The sequence below is a fragment of the Pongo abelii genome, chromosome 14 (assembly GCF_028885655.2).
Source record: "Pongo abelii isolate AG06213 chromosome 14, NHGRI_mPonAbe1-v2.0_pri, whole genome shotgun sequence".
In the NCBI taxonomy this organism is placed as follows: Eukaryota; Metazoa; Chordata; class Mammalia; order Primates; family Hominidae; genus Pongo; species Pongo abelii.
Genome location: NC_071999.2, coordinates 45985132 through 46009026, shown reverse-complemented (window position 1 = coordinate 46009026; position 23895 = coordinate 45985132). Strand labels below are relative to the sequence as shown.

Sequence of the window (23895 nt, the reverse complement as noted above, 5' to 3'; positions counted from 1 at the left end):
GCCAAACTGTCTTCCAAAGTGTACCATTTTGCATTCCTACCAGCAGTGAATGAGAATTCCTATTGTTCCACATCCTTGCCAGCTTTTGGTGTTGTCAGTGTTCCGGATTTTGGCCATTCTAATAGGTTTGTAGTGGCACCTCATTGTCATTTTAGTTTGCATTTCCCCAATGACATACGGCATGGGGCTTCTTTTCATATGCTAATCTGTATATCTTCTTTGCTGATGTGTCTGTTAAGGTCTTTGGCCCATTTTAAAATCAGGCTATTTTCTCTGAGTTTTGAGAGGTCCTTGCATATTTTAGATAACAGTCCTTTAATCTGTGGTTTGTCTTTTCATTCTCTTGACATTCTCTTGCACAGAGCAAAAATTTTTAATTTTAATGAAGTCCAGCTTATCAATTCTTTCTTTGATAAATCCTGCATTTGGTATCTATAAAAAGTCATCACCAAACCCACATTCATCTAGATTTTTCTCCTATGCTATGTTCTAGGAGTTTTATTGTTTCCTATTTTCCATTTAGGTTTGCGATGCATTTTGAGTTAATATTTGGGAAGGGTATAAGGTCTGTGTCTAGATTCTTTTTTTTTTTGTATGTGGATATCCAGTTTTTCTACCACTGTTGGTTGAAAAAACTCTTTTCTTTATTGTATTGCCTTTGTCCTTTGACAAAGATGGTTGACTTTATTTATGTGGTGCCATTAACCATGCTCTCTGTTCTGTCCCATTGATCTATTTTGTTCTTTCACCAGTACCTCACTGTCTTGATTACTATAGGTTATAGGTGTACTTTTAAGCTCAATCCATAGAATATTTCCATTCACTTCTCGAGTCCAGGTATTCAGACATCCTGTCTTACAAATCTGACTACCATTTCCTCACACCTTCCACATCATGAGGAGCTATTTTATCATTGTTAATACATTTGGAGTTTTGCCTGTAGGTGATGGAAGCCATTAATTGTCAGAGAAGTAAGTTGATCATATTTTCACTTTTGGTAAATGACTCCTACTCCAGGCTGAAGAGCCACTGGAGTGGGGCTACAATAGAGGTAGTAAGGGCCTATCAAATAAATATATGAAAGAGCATTTCACCTAATAATGAGCATGAAGTGATTTAGATGACCTTTAAATCTTGCTTTCAGTTGTTGGTGTGCCTCCGTGTAAGAGTGAAACTTCTTATAACAGAATACAGTTTCTACCAGAAGAGAGTTATGCTGTGTGGGAATTGGAGGTGGGGGAGGCATGTCATGTAGCAAAATCTCCTGGGGAACTTTGAAACAACATATCCCTGGCTTTTCACCCCCAATCAGTGCCAGCATCAAACAGTTGCTAATGGGAATCTGCTGGATTCTCAGGGGGGAACCATTGCACTAGGGCATGTCTTTTCTAAGAAAATGGAAATATTAACTGGGAGAATAAAGGGTCACAGAAATGAAACAGTTTACTTGCAAGTTAAATCTTGTTTGTTGGAGAGAGAAATTTTTTTAACTGCCTAAACAGGTTTTGCTGATGAGGACGTTTTAGCATGTTTATGTTTTCTTTTTAATGAACAGAATTAAAACAGTATCTCATAACTGTTAGATATTTCTCTTGTTTGTTTATTTATTTCTTTTTGAGACTGAGTCTTGCTCTATTGCCCAGGCTGGAGGGCAGTGGTGCGATCTCAGCTCACTGCAATCTCCACCTCCCAGGTTCAAGTGATTCTCATGCCTCAGCCTCCAAGTACCTGGGATTACAGGCACCCCCGCCCCCCGCCCCCACGCCTGGGTAATTTTTGTATTTTTAGTAGAGATGAGGTTTCACCATGTAGGCCAGGCTGGTCTTGAACTCCTGACCCCAAGTGATCTGCCCTCCTGGGCTTCCCAAAGTCCTGGGATTACAGGCATGAGCCACTGCACCTGGCTGATATTTCTCTTTTGATTTTGAGTTCTCTTTGTTTTCAGAACATGCTCAAAAAAAGAGTTAAACTTGAGACCACAGGTATGGACAGGTCTAGGTATTCAGTCTGTTTGGCTGTTTTGCAGGGTGCTAGAAATGCTGCCCTGGTATCAGTGTATTCTGATACCAGGTTAGCCCAAGTGGCCAATGATGGGAAGTGAAGAACTATGTGAAAGAACTGGAATTTCAGGTTTGGGTAGTGAGTAATTGTGGCCCTGCCTTCAGAGTCCTGGAACTTTTCACCTGGTTGTCAGCAAAAAGGCAAACACACAGAGAAGTCAGTCTGTTTAGTTTGATCATATTGATTTTTTTTTTTTTATTAGCATGGTTGAAGCTAAGGTGACCTTGATCAAGTTGCCAAAACCTGTTTCAGGTTTGGTTAAGTCACCAGAAGTTTGATTGAGACATCCTATACAAAAAAAATCGATTTGTGCTTTATTTACATAAAAATAAAACTATACTTTTGATAACGTCCTGGGCATTTCCGTCTGCTTACTCCCCCTCAATTAAAAAATGCCTAATTTAAATTAAAGAACCCGGCCAGGTGCAGTGTTTCATGCCTATAATCCCAGCACTTTGGGAGGCCTAGACCGGAGGATTGCTTGAGCTCAGAAGTTTGAGATCAGCCTCGACAAGATGATAAGACCCCTTCTCTACAAAAGAAATTATAAAAAATTAGCCAGGTGTGGTAGTACACACCTATAGCCCCAGCTACTCAAGAGGCTGAAGCGGGAGGATCACTTGAGGCCAGGAGTTTGAGGCCATAGTGAGCAAGGATCATGCCACTGCATTCCAGCCTGGGCAACAACGAGACCCTGTCTCTAAAACATAAATAAAAATTAGTTCCTCGCCCGATGGGTGCTTAAGTTGGGCGGATAGTAGCAAACGGGATCCGCTAGAGGACAGAGCCACCCAGCCCCGCTCCCCCCGTACCCATCGGTGCGCTGCTCACACCTCCAGGCAACTGGCCAATTGGGTCCTGAAGTAGCTGAAATGTGAAAAAGGCAGCAGTCCCAAAATGAAGGAACGCCTGCTGTGTCTCAAGCGCCTGGAAACCAGAGGCCCAGCAACATCTGTTGCTTTTGTTGGTGCTGTTGTTGCAGCTGCTCCTGCCTCACTGTTAGGAATGAAGAAAGAGGGGAAAATGCAGGAAGAACCACACACACTACAAAAATGGAGAGTATCCAGGTCCTAGAGGAATGCCAGAACCCCACTGCAGAGGAAGTCTTGCCCTGGTCTCAAAATTTTGACAAGATGATGAAGGCCCCAGCAGCAAGAAACCTCTGAACAGAATACAACGAAGAGAACCTACTTTTCTGGCTTGCCTGTGAAGACTTAAAGAAAGAACAGAACAAAAAAGTAATCAAAGAAAAGAGAAAAGGCTAGAATGATATATGAAGATTACATTTCTGTACTGTCACCAAAAGAGGTCAGTCTTGATTCTCAAGCTAGAGAATTCTTGAGTTAGAGAGGTGATCAATAGAAATTTGTTGGATCCTAATCCTCACATGTATAGTTCTCTCCAGCCCCAAGTAACATCTTTTCAGATGAATTCAAGGGGATGTTCAAAGCTTTGACTCTAATGAAAACACTACAAAAGGCAAAATGTTGCCCTAACTGATAGAAGGTCCCAGTTTGGGAATTGATTTTATTCCTATGACAAAAGCTCTAAGATGAGTAGGGAAAAGGAACACTGTCAAGCATTGATGACAATAACCAAATGTAATATTTTTAATTATGTCATATGTGCTATGTGAAATTCATTCTTCATTATTTCTCATATTAAATCTCATTTCAGAAATTTTAGATTTTTAAAACTGTTGACTTATACCTAAATGCTGTCACTGCGTAACAGCTTTTAAACAGTTAGAAATAAACATTTTAGAATAATAAACAGATTGTGTTTCTGTCCTAAGCTTGGATACGTTTCCTTTCTAAAGATGTAGCTCTTATTGCTGTATTAAAAGAATGCCACCTACAATGCTTACTAATGGAAATGTGTGTCCATAGATGCACTTAGGGAGCATAGTGTAAAAACATCAGGAACTTAAAATTACAAATTTGATTTCAAGTTACATTTCTGTCTCGTGACTTTGGGCAAATCGTTTATCTTCTCTGAGTTCATTTTCTCATCTGCAAATGACAAATAAAATACTTAATTATCAGGATGGCTATGAGCATTAAATAAAACAAACATGGAAAGAATAAAATGTGACATTATTTTATCAGAGTTCTTCAACTCAATAATTGTTATTTTATGCTTGTATTAAATGTCATTTTAATGCACTTCCCCTATTTTTTTCCAAAACGTACATTAAACATCTGATTTAGCTATTCATCAAAACATACAATCATATTTTAAGATGGAACACTATGTCAGTGTTATTGCTTTGCTCAATAATGTGATCCCAAATCACTACTTTCAGTTCACCATCACCTCAAATCTATAGAAATGTTTCATGACATAGATACATAGATAGATAGATAGATATACAATTGTAGGTTAAAATTAAAGTTTAAATAAGAGAAGTCATTTGAAAATTTTATTTCCAAAGGAAATAAAACAACATTCCCAAGGACAGAAATAATACCAAGTTATTTGCTAAATATATAAATGAGCTATAGGCCTAAGACTAAGATATAAGAGACTGACAATTAGAAAACACTTTTTAATATTAAGGTAGTATGATTTTCTTTAACAATTTTACAATGAAAATAAAAACTTAATAAAAGGTGGTAACGGGCTGGGCATGGTGGCTCACGCCTGTAACCCCAGCACTTTGGGAGGCTAAGGCAAGAGGATCACTTGAGCCCAGGAGTTCCACATCTGTCTGTGCAACAAAGTGAGACCCTAACTCTAAGAAAAAATAAAAATGTTTACAATAAAAATAAAATTTAAAATAATAATGTGTCCATGAAAACTTTAATTTTAGAGTAGTTTTATATTTACAGAAAAACTGTAAATAGAAAGGTCCCTTACAGACCTATGGGACATCTGTCAAAATTAATAAACCAGTATTGGTCATTAAGTTCATACTTTATTCAGATTTCCTTAGTTTTAACCGGAGGTCCCTTTTCTGTCCCAGGATCCCATTCAGGATACCACATTATATTTAGTTGTCATGTTTCCTTAGGCTTCTCTTAGTTGTGACAGTTCTGAAACCTTCCTTGTTTTTGATGACTGTTTTGAGAAAGAAACTGGTATTTCGTGGAATGTCCCTCTGTGGAGATTTGTCTGATGTTTTTCTCATGACTAGACATGGGTTTTTGGTTTTTGGAAGAACGCAAAGGTAAAGTGCCATGCTTATCACATGATATCAAAGGTACATGCCATCATCAGGACTCCTCTTAGCTGTGACAGTCTCTCAAACTTTAGGCTACTCTTAGCTGTTGATGCTAACTTTGATCACTTAGCTGAGTTAGCATCTATTATGTTTCTCCACTGTAAAGTAACACATTTTTTTTTTTGAGACGGAGTCTCGCTTTGTCACCAGGTTGGAGTACAGTGGCGCGATCTCAGCTCACTGCAACCTCTGTCTCCCGGGTTCAAGCCATTCTCCTGCCCCAGCCTCCCGAGTAGCTGGGACTACAGGCACATGCCACGAAGCCCGGCTAATTTTTGTATTTTTAGTAGAGACGGGATTTCACTATGTTGCCCAGGCTGGTCTCGAACTCCTGAGCTCAGGCATTCCACCTACCTCAGCCTCCAAAGTGCTGGGATTACAGGTGTGAGCCACTGCACCTGGCCAAAGTAATACATTTTTAAAGAGATTATATTGAAGGTAAAATTTCTGGACATTTACACTGAGCTAAACAAATTCTGAGCAGATTCTTCAACCCTGATATTAGGTTGCATTAAGTGATTACTAATACATGCTATAAAGAAAATACAGTAAAGTAGAAAAATAAAAGTCCAAAAGTCTTAGCCTGAATATTCACCTAATAGAGGTGAAAGTGAATTTTTCCCTTGAACTGTCTGTGTAAATAATTACAATAATCCTCCATATACTTTCAATATTAAATATCTTAGTCTTACTAATTGTCATAAGAGGTAACTTAAATTTAAACTGGCAGTTTTGCTTACTGCATTTCTATATTGCCCTCCACTAGTCAGTGAACACTGAATATTGAAATAATGTAAAAGACCTGATGTATTTCCTGCCGGCTTTAACCGATTTGTCATAAATATGTTTCTTGTATATGATTTTTAAATGTTTGCTAAATAATGTGTTCGGTTTTGTAAAATTATGTATCGAATGGGTATAAATTTTTACTACCATGTTCATCATACTTAATCTATAACCATATATTGTACTCTACCAATATTTATTAGTGGACAATAAAGAAGTTCTAAATGCATGAATACAACTTAAGAGACACCACACTTGGTTATTTTGCAATGCCAGAATAACAGTGGGTACTCAATAAATTGAATAGTTAATCCAGATTATGTTTCCTCCAATTTAAGCTTTTCTGTTTTTTTTTAATTCCCCCTTCCTAGAATCAGTTTTATCATTTTACCTATGTACAATAATATACTACTGGAAAATGCTAGAATTTTCACCATGTAGTAGAATTTGAGCATGACAATAATGTAAAAAAATTCAGAAGTCTCAAACTAGGTAGCTTTCTTTGAGTTTTCAAAGTAAATCAGAATAGAGCTGTTTTCATTTTACTATATTGTGGAAATCTATGGATGTTAGTGTAAAATGCATGTGCATTACACTGACTTAAAATATTTTGAATTAATAAAGAATTCAACAATGAAAAAATTAATTAAAAATAAAAGAATGCTTAATTTTAAGTAGTTATCTTGCATACCTACCTAAAATATATTCATAGTAAATACATGGTACCTGTTTAGATTGCAAAAACATAGTTTTAAACTTTCTCTCAACTTTCTTAAATTCATTGAGTATTTGAAAAAATTTAAATGAAAAGTTGGGTATAGAAACATATTCTTTTTCAATTATGAGAACACTGAGTGCAGTGAAATGATTTGTTTGCCTTGTGACATTAACTTGTGTTTTTTCCCTTCAATTTTGTGTGTAGAGTACCTGGTTTAGAGAAAGCAGGAACTGAGAAAGTATGACTATTCTTTTTTGGGAAAGTTCAAATCTGGTTTCTTAACTATACCTGCATTTTGGGATGTTTCTTTATTGTTTTTTCCATATTCGCATATTTTAATGCAAATTCTAGCAATAATACTGTATTTAAAATAGCTAGAAAGGCTAGGTGTAGTGGCTCATGCCTATAATCCCAGCACTTTGGGAGGCTGAGGTGGGCAGGTCACTTGAGCTCAGGAGTTTGAGACCACCTTGGGCAACATAGTGAGACACCATCTCTACTGAAATTACAAAAATTAGCCAGACGTGGTGGTGCACACCTGTAGTCCCAGCTACTTGGGAGGCTGAGGCATGAGAATCACTTGAACCCGGGCAGAGGTTGCAGTGAGCCGAGATTGTGCCACTGCACTTCAGCCTAAGCGATAGAGCAAGATTCTGTCTCAAAAAGAAAAAAAAGAACTAGAGAGAAAAATATCAGTACACATCTATTTTGAAGTATTTTAATGAGTTACTAAATTGTGGTAGCCTTCTAAAAAGGCTTATACATGTTTCCTTTTTACTTTTTAGGCTCAGTGAAAATGTAAGGCAAGATGATATGATATAGTAAACTTCGGAGATAGTAAAACTCTAAGATTTGAAGTAGTAAATAGGGAAATCTACAAACCCTCTGCACCAGTTGTTTCAGTTAAAAATATGGTTGAAAATGATTTATCCCAAATATCAAGAGATTGCATAATATATAAAAGCATTTTAATTGACAGCTATACTGGGGTATGGTAAGGTACTTTTGCTAGGTATTTGTCTAGGAGATTTCTTATTTTTCCAGATATTCTGCTAAGGAAAAAATATTAATGAAGTTCTATTAATATAGATATAAAGGTACCCGTAGGAAATCTGGGCTTTTCTTGCTTTCTTTGCCACTAACTGGCTGTGTGTCCTTGGACACATCAGAATGCTCTAGGCCTAAATTCTTTATCTTTTCGGTGAATATGTTGTCCTAGGTAATCCTTAGATCTTTTTCAGCTCTAATATCCTGTGATTTCACACTTTTTAGATTGAGAATTGGCAACCTTTGGAAGACTGTGTGCAATTTATCTTCATACCACTGACTTAATTTCTGCTGGGAGCTAATATAGAGCCTTCTACCATATTATAATAGAAAACAGATTTTTTAAAAGGCCAAACTATGGTCCATCACACAGGAATTCAGTCATTACAGATTATGGGTTTATTGCTTGCTTCTCATTTCTACTTTGTATAACTTCACTTCTTTTCTCTCACTTTCTTACTCTGTTTTCTTTCATTTCTGTTATATTTTTTCAATAGTTTTTCCAAATATTGCATTTCTTATCATGACTATCTGTATATATTGAAAAGAGCCCTTTATTAGGTTACCACATCTTGTGAAAGTTCTTTCTGTTCAATTACTTGGTGTCTAGAGTTACTGTAGCATTCCAGTTTTTTAGATACTGCCAGCCTACAAACATGCCATATGTACATAAACAGACACAGTCTGAATTACATACTTTATTAGAGAAGTCATTCAACCACGTCATTGCTTTAAGCTGGTATATTTCACCTCCTTTATCCCGGAATTGTCTGATCTAAAACCTTTTTGCTTGTTTGATTGATTCTCTTTATATATTAATTTTCTTTCTTTTTTTTTTTTTTTTTTTGAGGTGGAGTCTTGCTCTGTTGCCCCAGGCTAGAGGACAGTGGCACGCCGTGGCTCACCACAGCTTCTGCCTCCTGGGTTCAAGCAATTCTCCTGCCTCAGTCTCCCAAGTAGCTGGGATTACAGGCGCTCACCACCATGCCTGGCTAATTTTTTTGTATTTTTGGTAGGGACGGGGTTTCACCATGTTGGTCAGGCTGGTCTCGAACTCCTTACCTCAGGTAATCTACCCGCCTTGGCCTCCCAAAGTGCTGGGATACAGGCGTGAGCCATGGCACTGGACTATTTATTAATTTTCACCATAAACAGTTGGTACCATAGTAACTTAAAAGGAGAGCAGTGATTTTCGGCCAGGTGCTGTGGCTCACGCCTGTAATCCCAGCACTTTGGGAGGCTGAGGCTGGTGGATCATGAGGTCAGGAGATCGAGACCATCCTGGCTAACACAGTGAAACCCCGTCTCTACTAAAAAAAACAAAAAATTAGCCGGGCGCGGTGGTGGGCGCCTGTGGTCCCAGCTACTCAGGAGGCTGAGGCAGGAGAATGGCGTGAACCCGGGAGGTGGAGCTTGCAGTGAGCCGAGATGGCGCCACTGCACTCCAGCCTGGGCGACAGAGCGAGACTCGGTCTCAAAAAAAAAAAAAAAGAAAAGGAGAGCAATGATTTTCTAAAAATATATTTATGAATTCATGGGTTTAATATCCTTGTGTCTAAAAACCTTTCTGAAGGAATCTTAAATTTACATTCAATCAGTGATCAATTTTGACTATCATTTTTTTTTAGTACCTGAAGTCTTCTATAATAAATTAAACAAGTAACCATTTGAATTGGTTATAGTAGCTAGTAGTGTGGTTGAGGGTTTTGTGTTTACCATCAGTGAAGTCATTTTGTTTGGAATGAGGCATAATGGGACTCTGTGTTAGGGAAGCTTGCCAGACAGAGTGAAGTCCTAGCCTTGAAGCAACAGGATTTGTTAAAAAGACGCCAAACTTTTAAGCACTGGAATAGAATTACAGTTTTGTTGATAATGGGCTATAATGTTCTTTTTCTGGAGTCTAGCAAATAGCTATGGTAATGGAGACTTCCAGGGAGTACAGAAATGAGACTTAAGGAATTATTAGTTACCTAGCACGCACCTGTTACATGTTTCTTGGATATACTTAGAGCGCTAAAGAAGCTAATGTTAATTCAGTGCATGTTATGTGCCAAGTATTCTGCACATGCATTTTTGCATCTACACAACAGCTCTAGGTTTTGGTATTACTTACCCGTTTTACAGAAGGAGGAAACTTGAGACTGATACCTATTTTATAGAAAGAGGAGACTGAGACACCAAGCAAGTAACTTGGCCAAGGTCACACTGCAGAAGATTGGCACCCAATTGGTCTGACTCCAGAGCCTGTTCTCTGAACTGCTTTGTGTTACTATTTTACTTTAACTCCAAAGCTTATTTTGGGGATGAGAGGTTAGGAACCTTGTTGCTAAGTATTCCTGTGGCATGTCTCCTTGGAGAATAAGAATATGGTCCTCACCCAATTAAGAGACATCTGAGCCAGCCTAAGATTTTTTATTATCTGGTAGATGTCTGCCTGGATGCCCTCTGAAAACTGTGCAAATAAGTTGACTGCTTATGTCTGTGTGATGAAGAAGTAGTTTCACTTATGTTTTTTCTTGTTACTTTATAAAGACTGACACTTTGAAAAAACATGTTTGAGAACTATTAATACAGCAGAGTGCTTCCTGACTATAATAGATAATTAAGGATGGGTAAATTTAAACAAGTTTTAAATTTACTGAGGACCTTTCAATTTGTTAGGTTAGAACAGAAGCCTTTTTTCTAATCTGAGTGCCCATATTTTTTTTTCCATCTAAGAGCCTATTTGAGGAATTAGATGATGCATTTAGTTTTGGACATGTTTTTTACACACTGACTTCAAGGGGCACTGATGTAGACTTGTCTGATAGTTTAGTGACTGGATTTGGAGCTCAGAAGCTGAACCTAGAGATGGAGATTTAAAAAATTTTTGACATATGCGTTTGCTTAATCTGTGTTATAAACTGTTATAGCAGAAACGACTTTGGTGGATTTTAGAGGCCCAGCTGTATATTACAGTTTTAGAGAGAGTCCTGATTTAGGAAACAAGAATTTTAGTTTTAGTTGTGTTTTGCTTGTAGACTGTGAGAACTTGACCACCCCAGTTTACTAATTAAAAATGGAATCATTGATTTAGCTCTTCAGTCTTGTCTATTACTGAAAAAATTGTAAGATACCCGGGCTTTGTAATCAAAGATTATAAGAATCTTTTATATCTGTAGGTACTCCCTCTGGATCAGATATCAGAAAATGTATTCTCAAGAATCACCTTGATGCAGAAGGGTGTATAGGTACACAGGGGAGAGGAAGAGGAGCAGGAAAGATGACAGAGAATCAAAGACATGATTAAGCCAGTAAAATGCTTTTCTTTACTTATACATTTTCAGTTTATGGACTTCTCTATAGAAATAAGCAAAAGCTACATGCCAGAGCAAAAGTGTCTTTTTCTGCCGTAATAAGTGGCTTAGTGATTGTGGAGAGCCATTTCAGTTTTGATTTATTAGTGTTAGTTGTTAGTATGTACTATAAGGTGTGGGTATGTTGATTGCTTATCCTGATTTTTTAGATTTCTGAAAGGCAACTGTTAAAGCACAGTAGCAGTGTGGAAGTGCTGGTACGAAAAGGTACATGAGAGCAGTGGAAAAGAAAGTGAAACTTAAATTTACCTAGACGTATTCACACTGGCCACTGGCACAATGTCATTTTGCATTTATGAACAAATGGGTTTTGAAATAGCCTTCTGGAACCTAATCTTTTACAGAGAAACTTCTGTATCAGCAAACATCCCTTGATTCTGGTTATATTTTCTTACTCTGGTTTTTCAAACTTATGATAATAGTTTCCTCTTTATCAGGAGTACGTCAGTTATTCTTTTTTAAGTAAAGGATATTTGTAGAAATAGCTTAAATATGTAATGATATTTATTTATTGAACACAGGGTCTCATTCTGTAATGCAAGCTGGAGTACAGTGGCAATCATGGCTCACTACGGCCTTGAACTCCCGGGCTCAAGCGATCCTCCTGCCTCAGCCTCCTGAGTAGCTAGGATCACAAATGCACACACACCAACACAGCCAGCTAACTTTTTATTTTTTGTAAAGATGAGGTCTTGCTATGTTGCCCCGGCTGGTCTTCAACTTGCAGTCTCAAGTGACTCCTTCCCCACCAGCCTCCTAAAATGCTGGTGTTACAGGTGTAAGCCACCATGCCTGGCCTGATAAGATATTTAAAACAGTATTTGTCATCAATATAATCCTTTTTGTCATCACTGTGGGCACACAGGTTTGGGAGGTGCAGAAGAAATTTTAGACAATGGTTATTTCCCCAGAAGAGGTTTTGCTTCAGTTGTCTTGGTGCCTGGCACATTGCCTTGCAAATAATTGGTACTCAAACCTGTATTCAGTTGAATTAAGGGGACACAGTTTTCAAATGTAAGACAGTGTACTACAATTCATGCTAAATTGGTTCTACGGGCAGTAATTGCTGTGTTTTTGAAGGGAGCAGTCCTTGTAGTTTGAGGCATAGATGTTGGAAGGCTGTGTGAAATAAATGGGGCTTGAGCGTTGAATGGAAAAGATGGGATTGAATGCTGGCAAGTAGAAGATGGGTGTGTCGCAGGCATGGGAAATAACAGAAGTTGAGAAAAGAGGCAAGATTGAATAGTTTGTGTGGAGGAACATAAGACAGGTCTACTATAGAGGAATTGGGTTGGATAATAATTTAAGGAAAAAGGTATTATAAATAATAATAAGTACAAGGCCAAATGTATCTATCTGTGATCAATTTAAATCAAAACACTTTTTTTTTCTCTTCTAGATATGATACATTGCTCAAAAACCACCTGAATGTACTCAAAAATACTTTCCCAGTGTTGGAGTTAAAATTCCTGTTAAAAGGGACTAGATGAGAGTGGGAAATTTCCTGGGTTGGAATTTAGTGTAGTGAGTAGAAATATCATCTGAACTGGATTCTTAATTCTTCTTTTGAGTTCTTGCTAGGAAAATCACAGTCATCCGTGATGACCCCTAAAGCCCAGAACACATAGGGACTTGGCTTTACAGAAATTAGGAAACCGATTAAGTGATTTGGTTGGCACATACTAGCTGGATTTACGTTTTCAGGGAAACTGATTCACTAGGTCAGCTTCATCCCCAGACTTGTCTCTTTAAAATTATGAGGAAATTACTGGCCATCCTTTCCTTGGAGTCAACTTCTTTTTTAAAGTGTTTGTATTAAAACTGTAAATGCTAATTCAAAGAACTAGATGTTATTTAATGTAATTATTTTTGTATCTTTCTTTTCAGGCCACATTTATGGCCATAATCATTTGATGAAAATGTAGTAAGATTGTGATAAACACCTAAATAATTTTTTCCTTTTGTTAGTATTGATAACTTTTTTTTAAATAGGCAAACATCTTTGGCAGACATTTTAAAAGCCTTTGTCCCTTCGCTGTGAAATTGTTTTCACTGCTAAGTTGCGTTTCTGTTTTTCTACTATTGTAAAGTGCAGTTCTTTGCATGTTCTAATTTGCCATGACGTGGTCAAGTGCTGTTTCCTTCCTGTTGCTTGCAAGCCTATGCTAGAGATAAGGATACATTTCGGTGCATTAAAAAAGAAGCCACTGAAGACAGCCTTAAGCATGGTAATTTTTAAAACATTTTACTTATCAGAAGCCTTTTTAAAGAACAGAAAGAGTGGGCTTTAATTTCTGCTTATTTTTAAAAGATGTAAAAATAGTTCTTACTAAACTTTAAATGTATTTGATTTTAAATCCTTATATAAATCCTCTTAAAGGTGAAAATATATACGTTATGAAATTACTCATTGGGTGGCAGTTTCTATTTATGTGTTTTGCTGAGTTGGTGAAAAGAAGGAAATTGTTTATATATCCTTTATTGCGATTACAACCCTCATTGCTGGGGTTTTTTGACCTTTTTTTTTTTTTTTTTTTTTAAATATTGAGTACTTTAACAGTAGTTTAACTGGAGAGTGGGGGAGAGGCATAATTTTCAGTACAGATGATCTTAGCAGGAGCAAACTCTTCAAAGAAAATATGTAACTTTTTAAAAAGAGCGTATGTTCATTAGTCGTGTCGATTTTATTTAAAAACGTTAATAATAAAAAAATGCTTTGGCGATACTGCCCTCTGTATCAGTTATTATATCCTAAGTGGGTGATTGCTTTTTCATAACTAATCTAAGCTTTTGTTTTTTAGGCCAAGAAGCTTGAGAGAAGAAAAATTTCAGAAAAATTGTCTCAATTTGACTAGAATATCAGTGAACCAGGAAAACTGAAGCACCTTCCCTAAAGAAAACTTGGGTATACAGTTACTCCACAGACAGAGCTGAGGGTTTTTTACCCAAATCAGTCACTGGATTTTGCTGCCTGATACATGAATCTGTTTGGAATTTTTCTCATGTGGATCTAAGGGGAATGCTTTATTATGGCTGCTGTTGTCCAACAGAACGACCTAGTATTTGAATTTGCTAGTAACGTCATGGAGGATGAACGACAGGTATGAGATCCAGAGAAAATTTCATTTTAATGACTTTATTATGATTTTTCTTTCATATCAGAAAATTATTTCCTTTAAAAGACAATGAGAGAAACTTTATTAAAAGTAATTTATAAATGAAATATTTGGAGGAAATATGATACTATGTTTTAAGCACCAGTTAATTCATTAAGAATAAGTCTTATCCTTAGCTTTGATATGGTAACAAGGAAGTAATACCTTTGGGATTCAGCTTGTTTTTTTTGTAAAATGAGACTTAACACTAAATGCCTTAAGTAATTATTTTTAAGTACTTTGAAAAGTTCTAGAGAATATACTGCCTTTTAATGTATGTGGTTAATTAATGTTTGTAATTGTGGGCTACTTCTTCAAGTAGACGAGACAACGTTAGCGGTCCCATAATCATACATCATTTCAGTCCAGAGCATGTGACTCTGAGGAAGTTACTTAACTTCTCTAGATCTAGATTTCATCATCTGCAGAATGAGGGGATTGAACTGAAGAATTTCTAAATCGGCTTTCAGTGAATTTATATAAGATGTGCAAGTTACTGTTGTCAGTATATAAAAAAGATCTAGGAGATACTGAGTAAAGGATCTAAGATTAATTTTAGTCTCCTTCCCCCCTCCCCACAACACACACACACAAAAGAACTGGTACGAGGCTAGAGTTTCTTGAGACTTTACAATTAATTTGATTTTAAACAAGTTATATAGGGAATGTAAGACATGATATGGGAGAAATAGTGTACGTGTTGGAGAGACTCAGACAGACAGGGTACTAGAAAAAATATTTTGAGAACCAACCTAAAGTTGATTTATCACTGAAATAAGCCTAATGCTAAACACCTAATTTTAATAGGCCAATTATAATATGTAATGCCTTTATTCTGGAAACATAGTTACTACAAATAATAAAATTCTTACTTTTGGCAGAGTGAATTTAATGATTTTTATAAAATTAAAATTTTTTTAGCTGTGTTGTCCATTGAAGTGACAGAACAAAAAGTTTATAAATAAACCTACAAAAGGTGAGGATTTGGATTAAGTTGCCTTAACATCAGGATGAGCTTTGACTAGGGAGGATAAAAGGTTCAGGGAGAGAATTGCTTAGTCTTGATTAAAAATATATTAATAGTGATATGGATTTAATCTAGAGACAATAGAAAAGATATTTTAGGAAGAAAGATGTTTTGAATTTGGTTTAAGACAGGATGTTTGTGTGTATATTAAGGTTTGAAACAGTGTGTTTACTATGCAGCCCTCTTAAATGAAAGATGCTGTTATAGATGCTAGGCTTGATGTGGTCAGGTTTGATCTCGGGATGTAGCAGCAGAGGACAAAGCCCTAAGCCACTCACTAATATGCTCTAGTTATAGTGGATTTGACACTCTTTGGAACATGAGAGAAGTGAATTTTACATTGTGGTACCATATTCATGCATGCGTCTACATAGCCTAAAAAAAAGTTTTGCAAAACAACACTTATACACTTACTATGTATGATATACTTAGTTTGTTTTGCAGAGGTTATTTATGTTTTTGGAAAGGGAGATGGTACTGTTAGCTTAACATCAGCATGTACATATATGTATTTTCTTAAGTTATTTATTTTTGTCTAACAAAATGAATCTATATTTTGTGCAGGTATTATAAGGATTTTATAAGTATTAACCATGTAAGGTAAATACTAATCCCCATTTTATAATGAGGAAATTGAGATATCAAGAGGTTAAGTCACTTTCCTGGAATCATACAGCCAGTAAATAGTAGAGCCACAATTTGAACTCAGCCAGTTTGATTCTCACTAATGATGTTTTATATATTCTTGCAATAATGTGTGACAATCTTACTGTGTTATAATCAGCATCAAGATGTTTACAACTCTTGGTGAGTTTTGGCGTCTTCAGTCTGTGGCCATCAGCATAGCAAATGTAACTGCTTTGCAGGGGGTAGATCCAGTGCTGTTGCTGATATTAGCATCTTGTCTAACCTGGGGCTCTACCTCCCTGTTTGCTTATTAGGTTAATTTGTTTTTAATGGAAAAGCAATAACGTGCCATTTGTATTAATAAAAGAAGTCACCTAATACAAAGATACATAAAATAACTAGTGAAAAATTTCTCTTCACCCTTACTCCTAATCTTGTTTTCCTTCCCAGAAGAAACTAGTATTAAGTATTAATATTTTGTGTGTAATTTTTTAGAAAAATGTCTGAACAAATGAACATACATATATACAAAACTGCATACAGAGGTTGCTTTTAAGACACAAATGAAGTTATGCTAAATCTTTTTTGTGTCTCATTTGTTTTCACTTAATGTATTATAAATATTTGTGTGTATGTTGATTCTACATCATTTACTATTTTACATCATGAGCCGCACATTATTTATTTTACAGTTCCTGATCATGGCTGTTACCAGCATTTTGCTATGATGTACAATATCGCAGTGAACATACTTGTTTGGAAGGCAGTAGATCTACCTAGTAGTAGCGGTGGTTAAGAGCTCAGGTACTGAAGTTGAAATGTCTGGGTTGAATCTTGGCTCCGCTGCTTATTATCTCTGTGACTTTGGGCAAGTTACTCAACCTTTCTGTGCCTTGGTTTCCTCATCTGCAAAATGGGGATGAAAATAATAGAACCTAAATTATAGGATTGCTGTGAGAATTAAATGAGTTGATGTTTCTAAAGCTTTTAGAACTATGTCTGGCTCATAGCTAATATTTACTGAGCACCGTAATTTTGTCATTACGTGTGTGTGTGTGTGTGTGTGTAGTGTATCTTTGTACACTTATGTGATTATATCTGTAGGGTTATTAAAAACAGAATTACTGAGCTTACTAAAAATATAAATACAAATAATTCTTTTAAAAGGCTGTGTTACATGGACATAAAGATGGAAATAGACATTGGGGACTACTAGGTGGGGGAAGGAAGGAAGCAGGCAAGGGTTGAAAAACTAACTGTTGGGTGCTGTGCTCACTGCCTGGGTGATAGGATCAATCATACCTCAAATCTCAGCCTCGCCCATGTAACAAGCAATATACTTATGTAACAAACCTGCACATATACCCCCTGAATCTAAAATAAAAGTTGCGGGGCGGGGGAAGAGGAGCTGTGTTAATTTCTGCTACTACTAATAGTGTATTTCCCAAACCATTATCAACAGAAGTCCTTTTTTTTTTTTTTGGCCAGTCTTTAGGGTGGAAATGACATTTACTATTTTAATTTGCATTTCCTTGACTACTAGTGGTGAAGTGGTTTATTTGTAAATTTTATTTATTGTCAATTAGAATTTTCTTTGATTTACTTATTAATATATCCTTTCGCCCAGTGGGAATTCTTTAAATATTATGGTCATTACATTAGAATCATTGATATTTTCTCTCAGTTTAGTATTGTCTTTTAACAATGTGATATCTTGTGCGCTATAGAAATTTTAAATGTTTTTAATAAAATATATCAATGTTACAAATTAATAATATTAGTTTTGGGGGCTTTTCTTGCCTTCTGCTTAGGAAAGCTTTCTTCACTCCTGTCACTCCTAAAATTAGTATGTACTCTCTTTACATTTTCTTTTCTTTTTTTTTTTTCTGTGAGTCTCACCTCGTCACCCAGGCTGGAGTGCCGTGGCGTGATCTCGACTCACTGCAACCTCCGCCTCCCAGGTTCAAGCAATTCTCCTGCCTCAGCTTCCCAAGTAGCTGGGGCTACAGACACGCGCCACCACGCCCAGCTAATTTTTGTATTTTTAGTAAAGACAGGCTTTCACCACGTTGCCCAGGATGGTCTCCATCTCTTGACCTCAGGATCTGCCTGCCTCGGCCTCCCAAAGTGCTGGGATTTCAGGCGTGAGCCACTGCCCCCGGCCTACATTTTCTTCTAGTATCTTTCATATGTTTGGCTCCTCAGTCCATCTGCAGTTTATTTTTGTATGATGTGAGGTATTCATGATGTGAAGATTCCTCCCCCACTCCCACAAATAGTGGTGTTAGCCCTTCACCATTTATTGAATGTTTTATGTTTTTCACACTTAAACTGCCACCTTTGTTAATACTAAATTACCATGTGTACAGGCTTCAGTTTTGAACTTCTAGTGTATTCTCATTCATTGAACTGTTTTTATATTGTGCCAGTATCACATTGTTTTCATTAGAATCATTTTATAGATTTGATATCCGATAGGATATCCTCCTCCCCCCAAATTGGAATAGGATTTTGAATGAATTTTAGAGTTAGCTTGTTAAGCTACATTAAAACCCTGCTGGGATTTTAACTTTTTAAAGTTAAAAAGTATTTATGACTTTTAAAATAATGTATTCTGTTTTGGCTGTTTATAAAATCACTGAAGGCACCAGATTAGAATATATTTTTTGTTTTCAGTTATGATCTAGGTTATAAATATATATTAGTCTAAAGAAACTGACACTATTAATATGGTTGCCAGCATTTTGATCATCTTCCCTTATTCAGTTTGTATTTTCCAGAATTGCTTGGCACTCTTGAGTGGAGATGGCAGGGGTCATGGCGGGGGTGTTGGAAAGGAAATATCAATGCTGTTGATGCTGACAATTTAAAACTCTGCTCTTGCTGTCTGTTCTAAACTGGGAATATTTGTAGCTGAGAATGAAGCACTTCTATGGGAGAGCAACCCCATCAGTATTGAGTGCAATATCCCTTTATGCAATGGTGCTTTGGTTTGATCTTAACAAGCGTGTTAGCATGGTGAATGTATGAGAAGAAGAAACAAGCAGAAATCTATGGATACAAGTTTCTAAAGAGAAGGAGACCTGTTTACTTAAATGTTCCAGGAGTTAATGAAGAACAGCCAGTATAGTTTAATGCTTTTTATAATTTTGATATATTATATGAAAAAAACACTATGGTTTTTTTCAGTCATTGGTTTTAAAAGTAGAATTTCTGGCAAATCATATTTATGTTTATAGACTTAAGTCACTAGAGAGAAGTCTGGTGACATGGAAAAAATGAACATGTGGAACAACAAATTTTTATAGAATCTCATCACAATATAAGAAGGTAGTCTTAGCACTTTCCTCTCTAGGGTGTAAATTGGCTTCCTCCGACCGCTAATTCCTGGAGGTTTAAGAGTAACAGTGCTGGGCGTGGTGGCTCATGCCTGTAATCCCAGCACTTTGGGAGGCCAAGGCGGGTGGTGTATCACATGAGAGCAGGAGTTCGAGACCAGCCTGACCAACATGGAGAAACCCCGTCTCTACTAAAAATACAAAATTAGCAGGCGTGATGGCGCATGCCTGTAATCTCAGCTATTCAGGAGGCTGAGGCAGGAGAACTGCTTGAACCCGGGAGGCGAAGGTTGCAGTGAGCTGAGATCGCACCATTGCACTCCAGCCTGGGCAACAAGAGTGAAACTCCGTCTAAAGAAAAACAAACAAAAAAAAGAATAACAGTGCCTTGCTGTCTTTTATACAAGCTGCCCAGTGATTTTTTCATGCTGCAGTGTTTGGGAAACACTATTCAATGTAACACAGATAAATGCAAAGTGTTGTGGATACTGAGAATGGAGCCATTGACTGCACTGCAACTTTGGGACTGCTTCACCATGGAAGTTGAACTGGATCTCAAAGGAGGATCTAGTTTATCTGACAGATGAAGAAGAGGAGGTGTTCTAGAGCAGCAGAGTGTACCAAAACTTTTAACGGATTCTCTTGACTTCATTATCAGTCCAAACATCTTAAGTTATGGTTAGAAGCTTTTCACAGTGTGCCTGACTGTTTCACACTATGTAATTTTCCAAAATGCTTCCTGCTTCCCCACTGTTTGCTCAGAAATGATCTCGCACATTCATACCTGTTGCATATTTAAGTCTAATAATCTTTCAAGATTTTAGAACAAAGCATACTTTTTCCAGGAACTCATCCTAAAATAATTCCTTCAGGAATTAACAACTTTATTGTTATTTCTGTATTGCTTATTATCAGTCTCACATGTTTGCCATGTTAAATTTTCATATACACATTACTAACTTTTTCAAATAAGTGTTAAATTATTTGAAGTAAGACATTGTCTTTTTTCCCCTTAATATTACCAAAGCCTTTAATATCATTGAGTCCTCTTAAAGATTTTTTTTTCCTTTTTAAAATCTGTTGAATAAGTGATCTCTTCTGTAAAATAGATAAAACTTACCTGTTGCTAGATGATCTGGGATATATATGTGTTCGGTTATGGTTCTTATCATATCAGAGGATCTCTGAATGATGAGAGGGTGATACCTTGCCCACAGCTCTCTTGACCACAGAATACATTTTCCCGGGACCTATTGTCCACATTCTCATTTGGTGCAGGGACAGTGTAGCCATGTCACTACAGTTCTAAGACCAGAAACAGATGCTCATGGAATCTTTTTTCTGAAGTATTTGGAAAGTATACTTTTTTCTGAAGTATTTGGAACTATTCTTTTTTCTTTGGAACTATTCTTATTTCTTTTCTGAAGTATTTGGAACTAATCTTTTTTCTGAAGTATTTGGAACTATTCTGTTGTACATTTAGTGGAAAACACTTCAAATAACTTTTGAAGTTTGTCATTGACAAAGATTGTCATTGAAATTGTAAATAAATACAATGCGTTAAATGACAGTTGTTCACATTTATTAAATCTGGTTGTGGGCATGTGGATGCTTTTGTTTTTCCCTCTGTTATATATTAAAATTGTTTTTCAAAAAAAAAATCAGAGAAACTAACATTCATATAGAGCTTTCCTTTTCCCTTATATACTATTTCCTGTATGTAAGAGGATAAGTCACACCAACCTGCCATTTTTCAACTGGAATGGCAAGATTCTGTTAGGTCAGAGATTAGGTGTACCTCATAAAGTAAGGTAGAAGGAATGAGTTGATAGTGTTTAATGTGTAACTTACTCAGCACCAGTGATGTGAAGGGCAGGAAGCTGGAGTGTTGCCACTGATCTGTACATGGACTTAGTGGATCCTCTGTTATTTACCTAAAATTCCAGGTTCTATCTGCTTTGGTTGCCTTCTTTTTAAATCTTGTCGTATCAAACTTAAGAAATCCATTAAAAGCTTGGCCATTTATGAAAGTAATATACAGAGTTTGCTTGTTTCTTTTCGGTACACTTGGAAAAGTCTTTATCAAAGGAGTTATGTCTTAGAGCCCCCAGGTACAAGCCTGATTGCCTTCTGGGGGAGATCTGACTTTGCATAAGGGCTGAGGCCCTCTTCAGGTTAAGTGAAGGAACAACCCTGCCTGTGGTCTAACATTTGGCTTATCTCTTTGCCCATTCTTGGCAGCAAGGAAGCTGATAGTTGTTATGAAAGAGGAGTCAGTGTGGAGAGTAGGAACTCATTACTCTTTTTTGCAAAATCTTCTTGTAACTGCCCCCTAGCCATCCCACAGAGGCCCAGGGATAACGTCCTGAAATGAATAAGATGAGATCATTGTATAGGGTAGAACATGGACTAGATGGGCTCCAGAAACTTTCAGTGGTGAATTTTAGTAGCTAGTGTTTAGTGAGCATCTTGCCCCATGCACTGTGCTTTACAGGGATTATCCTATTTAATTCTTAAAACAATCCTAAGGAGTAGGTGCTCCTAATTCTCACTACAAAAGAGTCAAGTGAGGCTCAGCGAAGGGAAGCAACTTGCCTGTAATTTCGTATCTACTAAGTGATAAAGCTAGGAATTGTAACCCAGCCTGTGCCTTTAACCACTAATTGAATAATGCCACTGCAACATGTAAGTGGTGAAAAGTAGTTTAAAATATGGAAGAATTATTATATTCTGCATTTATGATTTTAGCAAAAAAGTGTTACTAATTCTAGCTAATTAGTATAATTACAGGTAGATGGTTCTTATGCCTGGCATACCTGTATATGTACCTTTAAAAAAAAACAGCTTTATTGCAATGTAATTCACATACCATATAATCCATCTACTTAAAGTGTACAAATCAGTGGTTTTAAGTTTATACAGAATTGTATGTCTGTCTCCATAATCAATTTTAGGACATGTTTATCACCCCAAAGGGAAATCTGTACCTGTTAGCAGTCATGACCTATTCTTCCCCACTCTTCCTAGCTCCTGGGAACTACTAATCTACTTTCTGTCTCTGTATGTTTGCCTATTCTGGACAATTCAATTATAGTAAATGGAATCATAGAATATGTGCTGTCTTGCGACTGGCTTCTTTTACTTTGGCATCCTGTTATCAAAGTTCATCTGTGTTGTGCCATGTATCATTATTCCATTCTTTTTACTACTGAATAATATTATATCATATGGATATACCACATTTTATTTATCCATTCTGTACACGTTTTCAAAGAACACTTTTTAAAATGAGGTTTGTGTTGGTCAGTTTCTTGTCAGAAATAGGGTTGGCAACGTCTTCTCCCAGAAAATACTCAATCACCTAGAATAGCCTTCCTGGGTTAAAAAAAAAAAAAAAAAAAAAAAAAAGGAAATTAGCACCTCTGTTGCTTCTAAAAATAACTTAAAAAAAATTTCCCCTAACATTTGACACCTTTGATATGTCTTAGTTTTGCTATGTGATCTTGAAAATTTTTGTCTCCTTTCCATTTCAGTGAACACATAGCACATAAAAGATAGGCAGTTATATAAACAGATAGTGTAACTGGCCTTTTTTAAAAAAGAGGGTCATTTTCAACATATTTAGAGAGTACTGATGAAAATAATTGTGAGTGTGTGTTTTAGAAATAGTAACCAAAATTCCCAATATTAGAGCAATTCTTCTTTTGGAAAATTGCTAAGGAATTGTTAGAAATGCTACATTATAATATTTTGACTGGTAAAACATTTGTAAGCTGACCCATTTAACCTATTCCCACTAAATGTGATGTTGAAAGTACTGAAGATATGAGACCAGGAAACTTATCAGCAGGATGATGCGCAGATTAAAGTTAGGAAAGAAGCTTCCCTCCTAAAAGGTGATCTTTTAGGTGACAGTTTAATGATTTATTATATTTTATGGTTTTACATGATTTCTGCATTTGCCCCATTCTACTTTATTTTGTGGCATATGCAAAATAAAAACAAGAATATTTAGAACAAAATTCCATTGTTCTGTTGGAAAGGAGCTACTGGGAAGCCCAGCTATCTGTAATCTCCTCCCTCCCCTTTCCTACCTCAACGCACACATTTGGAAATAATGTGTTATTTAAAGACTTAAGTGGGAGATGATTTTTTAAACAGTGATTGATTAGTGTGTGTTCAGTCCACTGCCTACAACTTTGACATAACATTTAATCATGAAAATTGATGTTTGTCAATCAAGAGTCTGTGTGATATGGCATTAAAAAAATATCAATTTGGGAGCCTGGCTCTAGCTGTGTAACTTTAGACAAGTTTTTACATATCATTGAGCTTTATTTCTTTCAAAAAAATAACAGAATTACCTCCCAAGGTTATGAGCATTAAATGTTTATGCAGTGCATTTACCTATAGCATGGCACATGGAAGTTGTCAATAAATGTAGCAATTGCTGTTGGTCCCACAGTCCTCATATTAATGACCTGAGATAAATCAAGAAAAAGCTTTAATAGCTCTTGTCTTACACTGGATAATCTCTATTATCCAACTGGGTAAGTG

The 23895-nt window shown here is 36.5% G+C and overlaps 1 protein-coding gene and 1 pseudogene across 1 annotated transcript in view; both read left to right on the top strand.

Moving 5' to 3' along the window:
- The first annotated feature begins 2933 nt into the window (after positions 1 to 2933).
- Positions 2934 to 22751, top strand: LOC129049503 (regulator of G-protein signaling 17-like; annotated as a pseudogene).
- Positions 14156 to 23895, top strand: part of ELF1 (E74 like ETS transcription factor 1) — a 46826-nt gene continuing 37086 nt past the window's right edge. Inside the window, exon 1 of the mRNA XM_009248600.4 lies at positions 14156 to 14292. Within this exon, the coding sequence (XP_009246875.2) occupies positions 14221 to 14292 (72 nt within the window). The 5' untranslated portion in view covers positions 14156 to 14220. The remainder of the gene's footprint in view (positions 14293 to 23895) is intronic.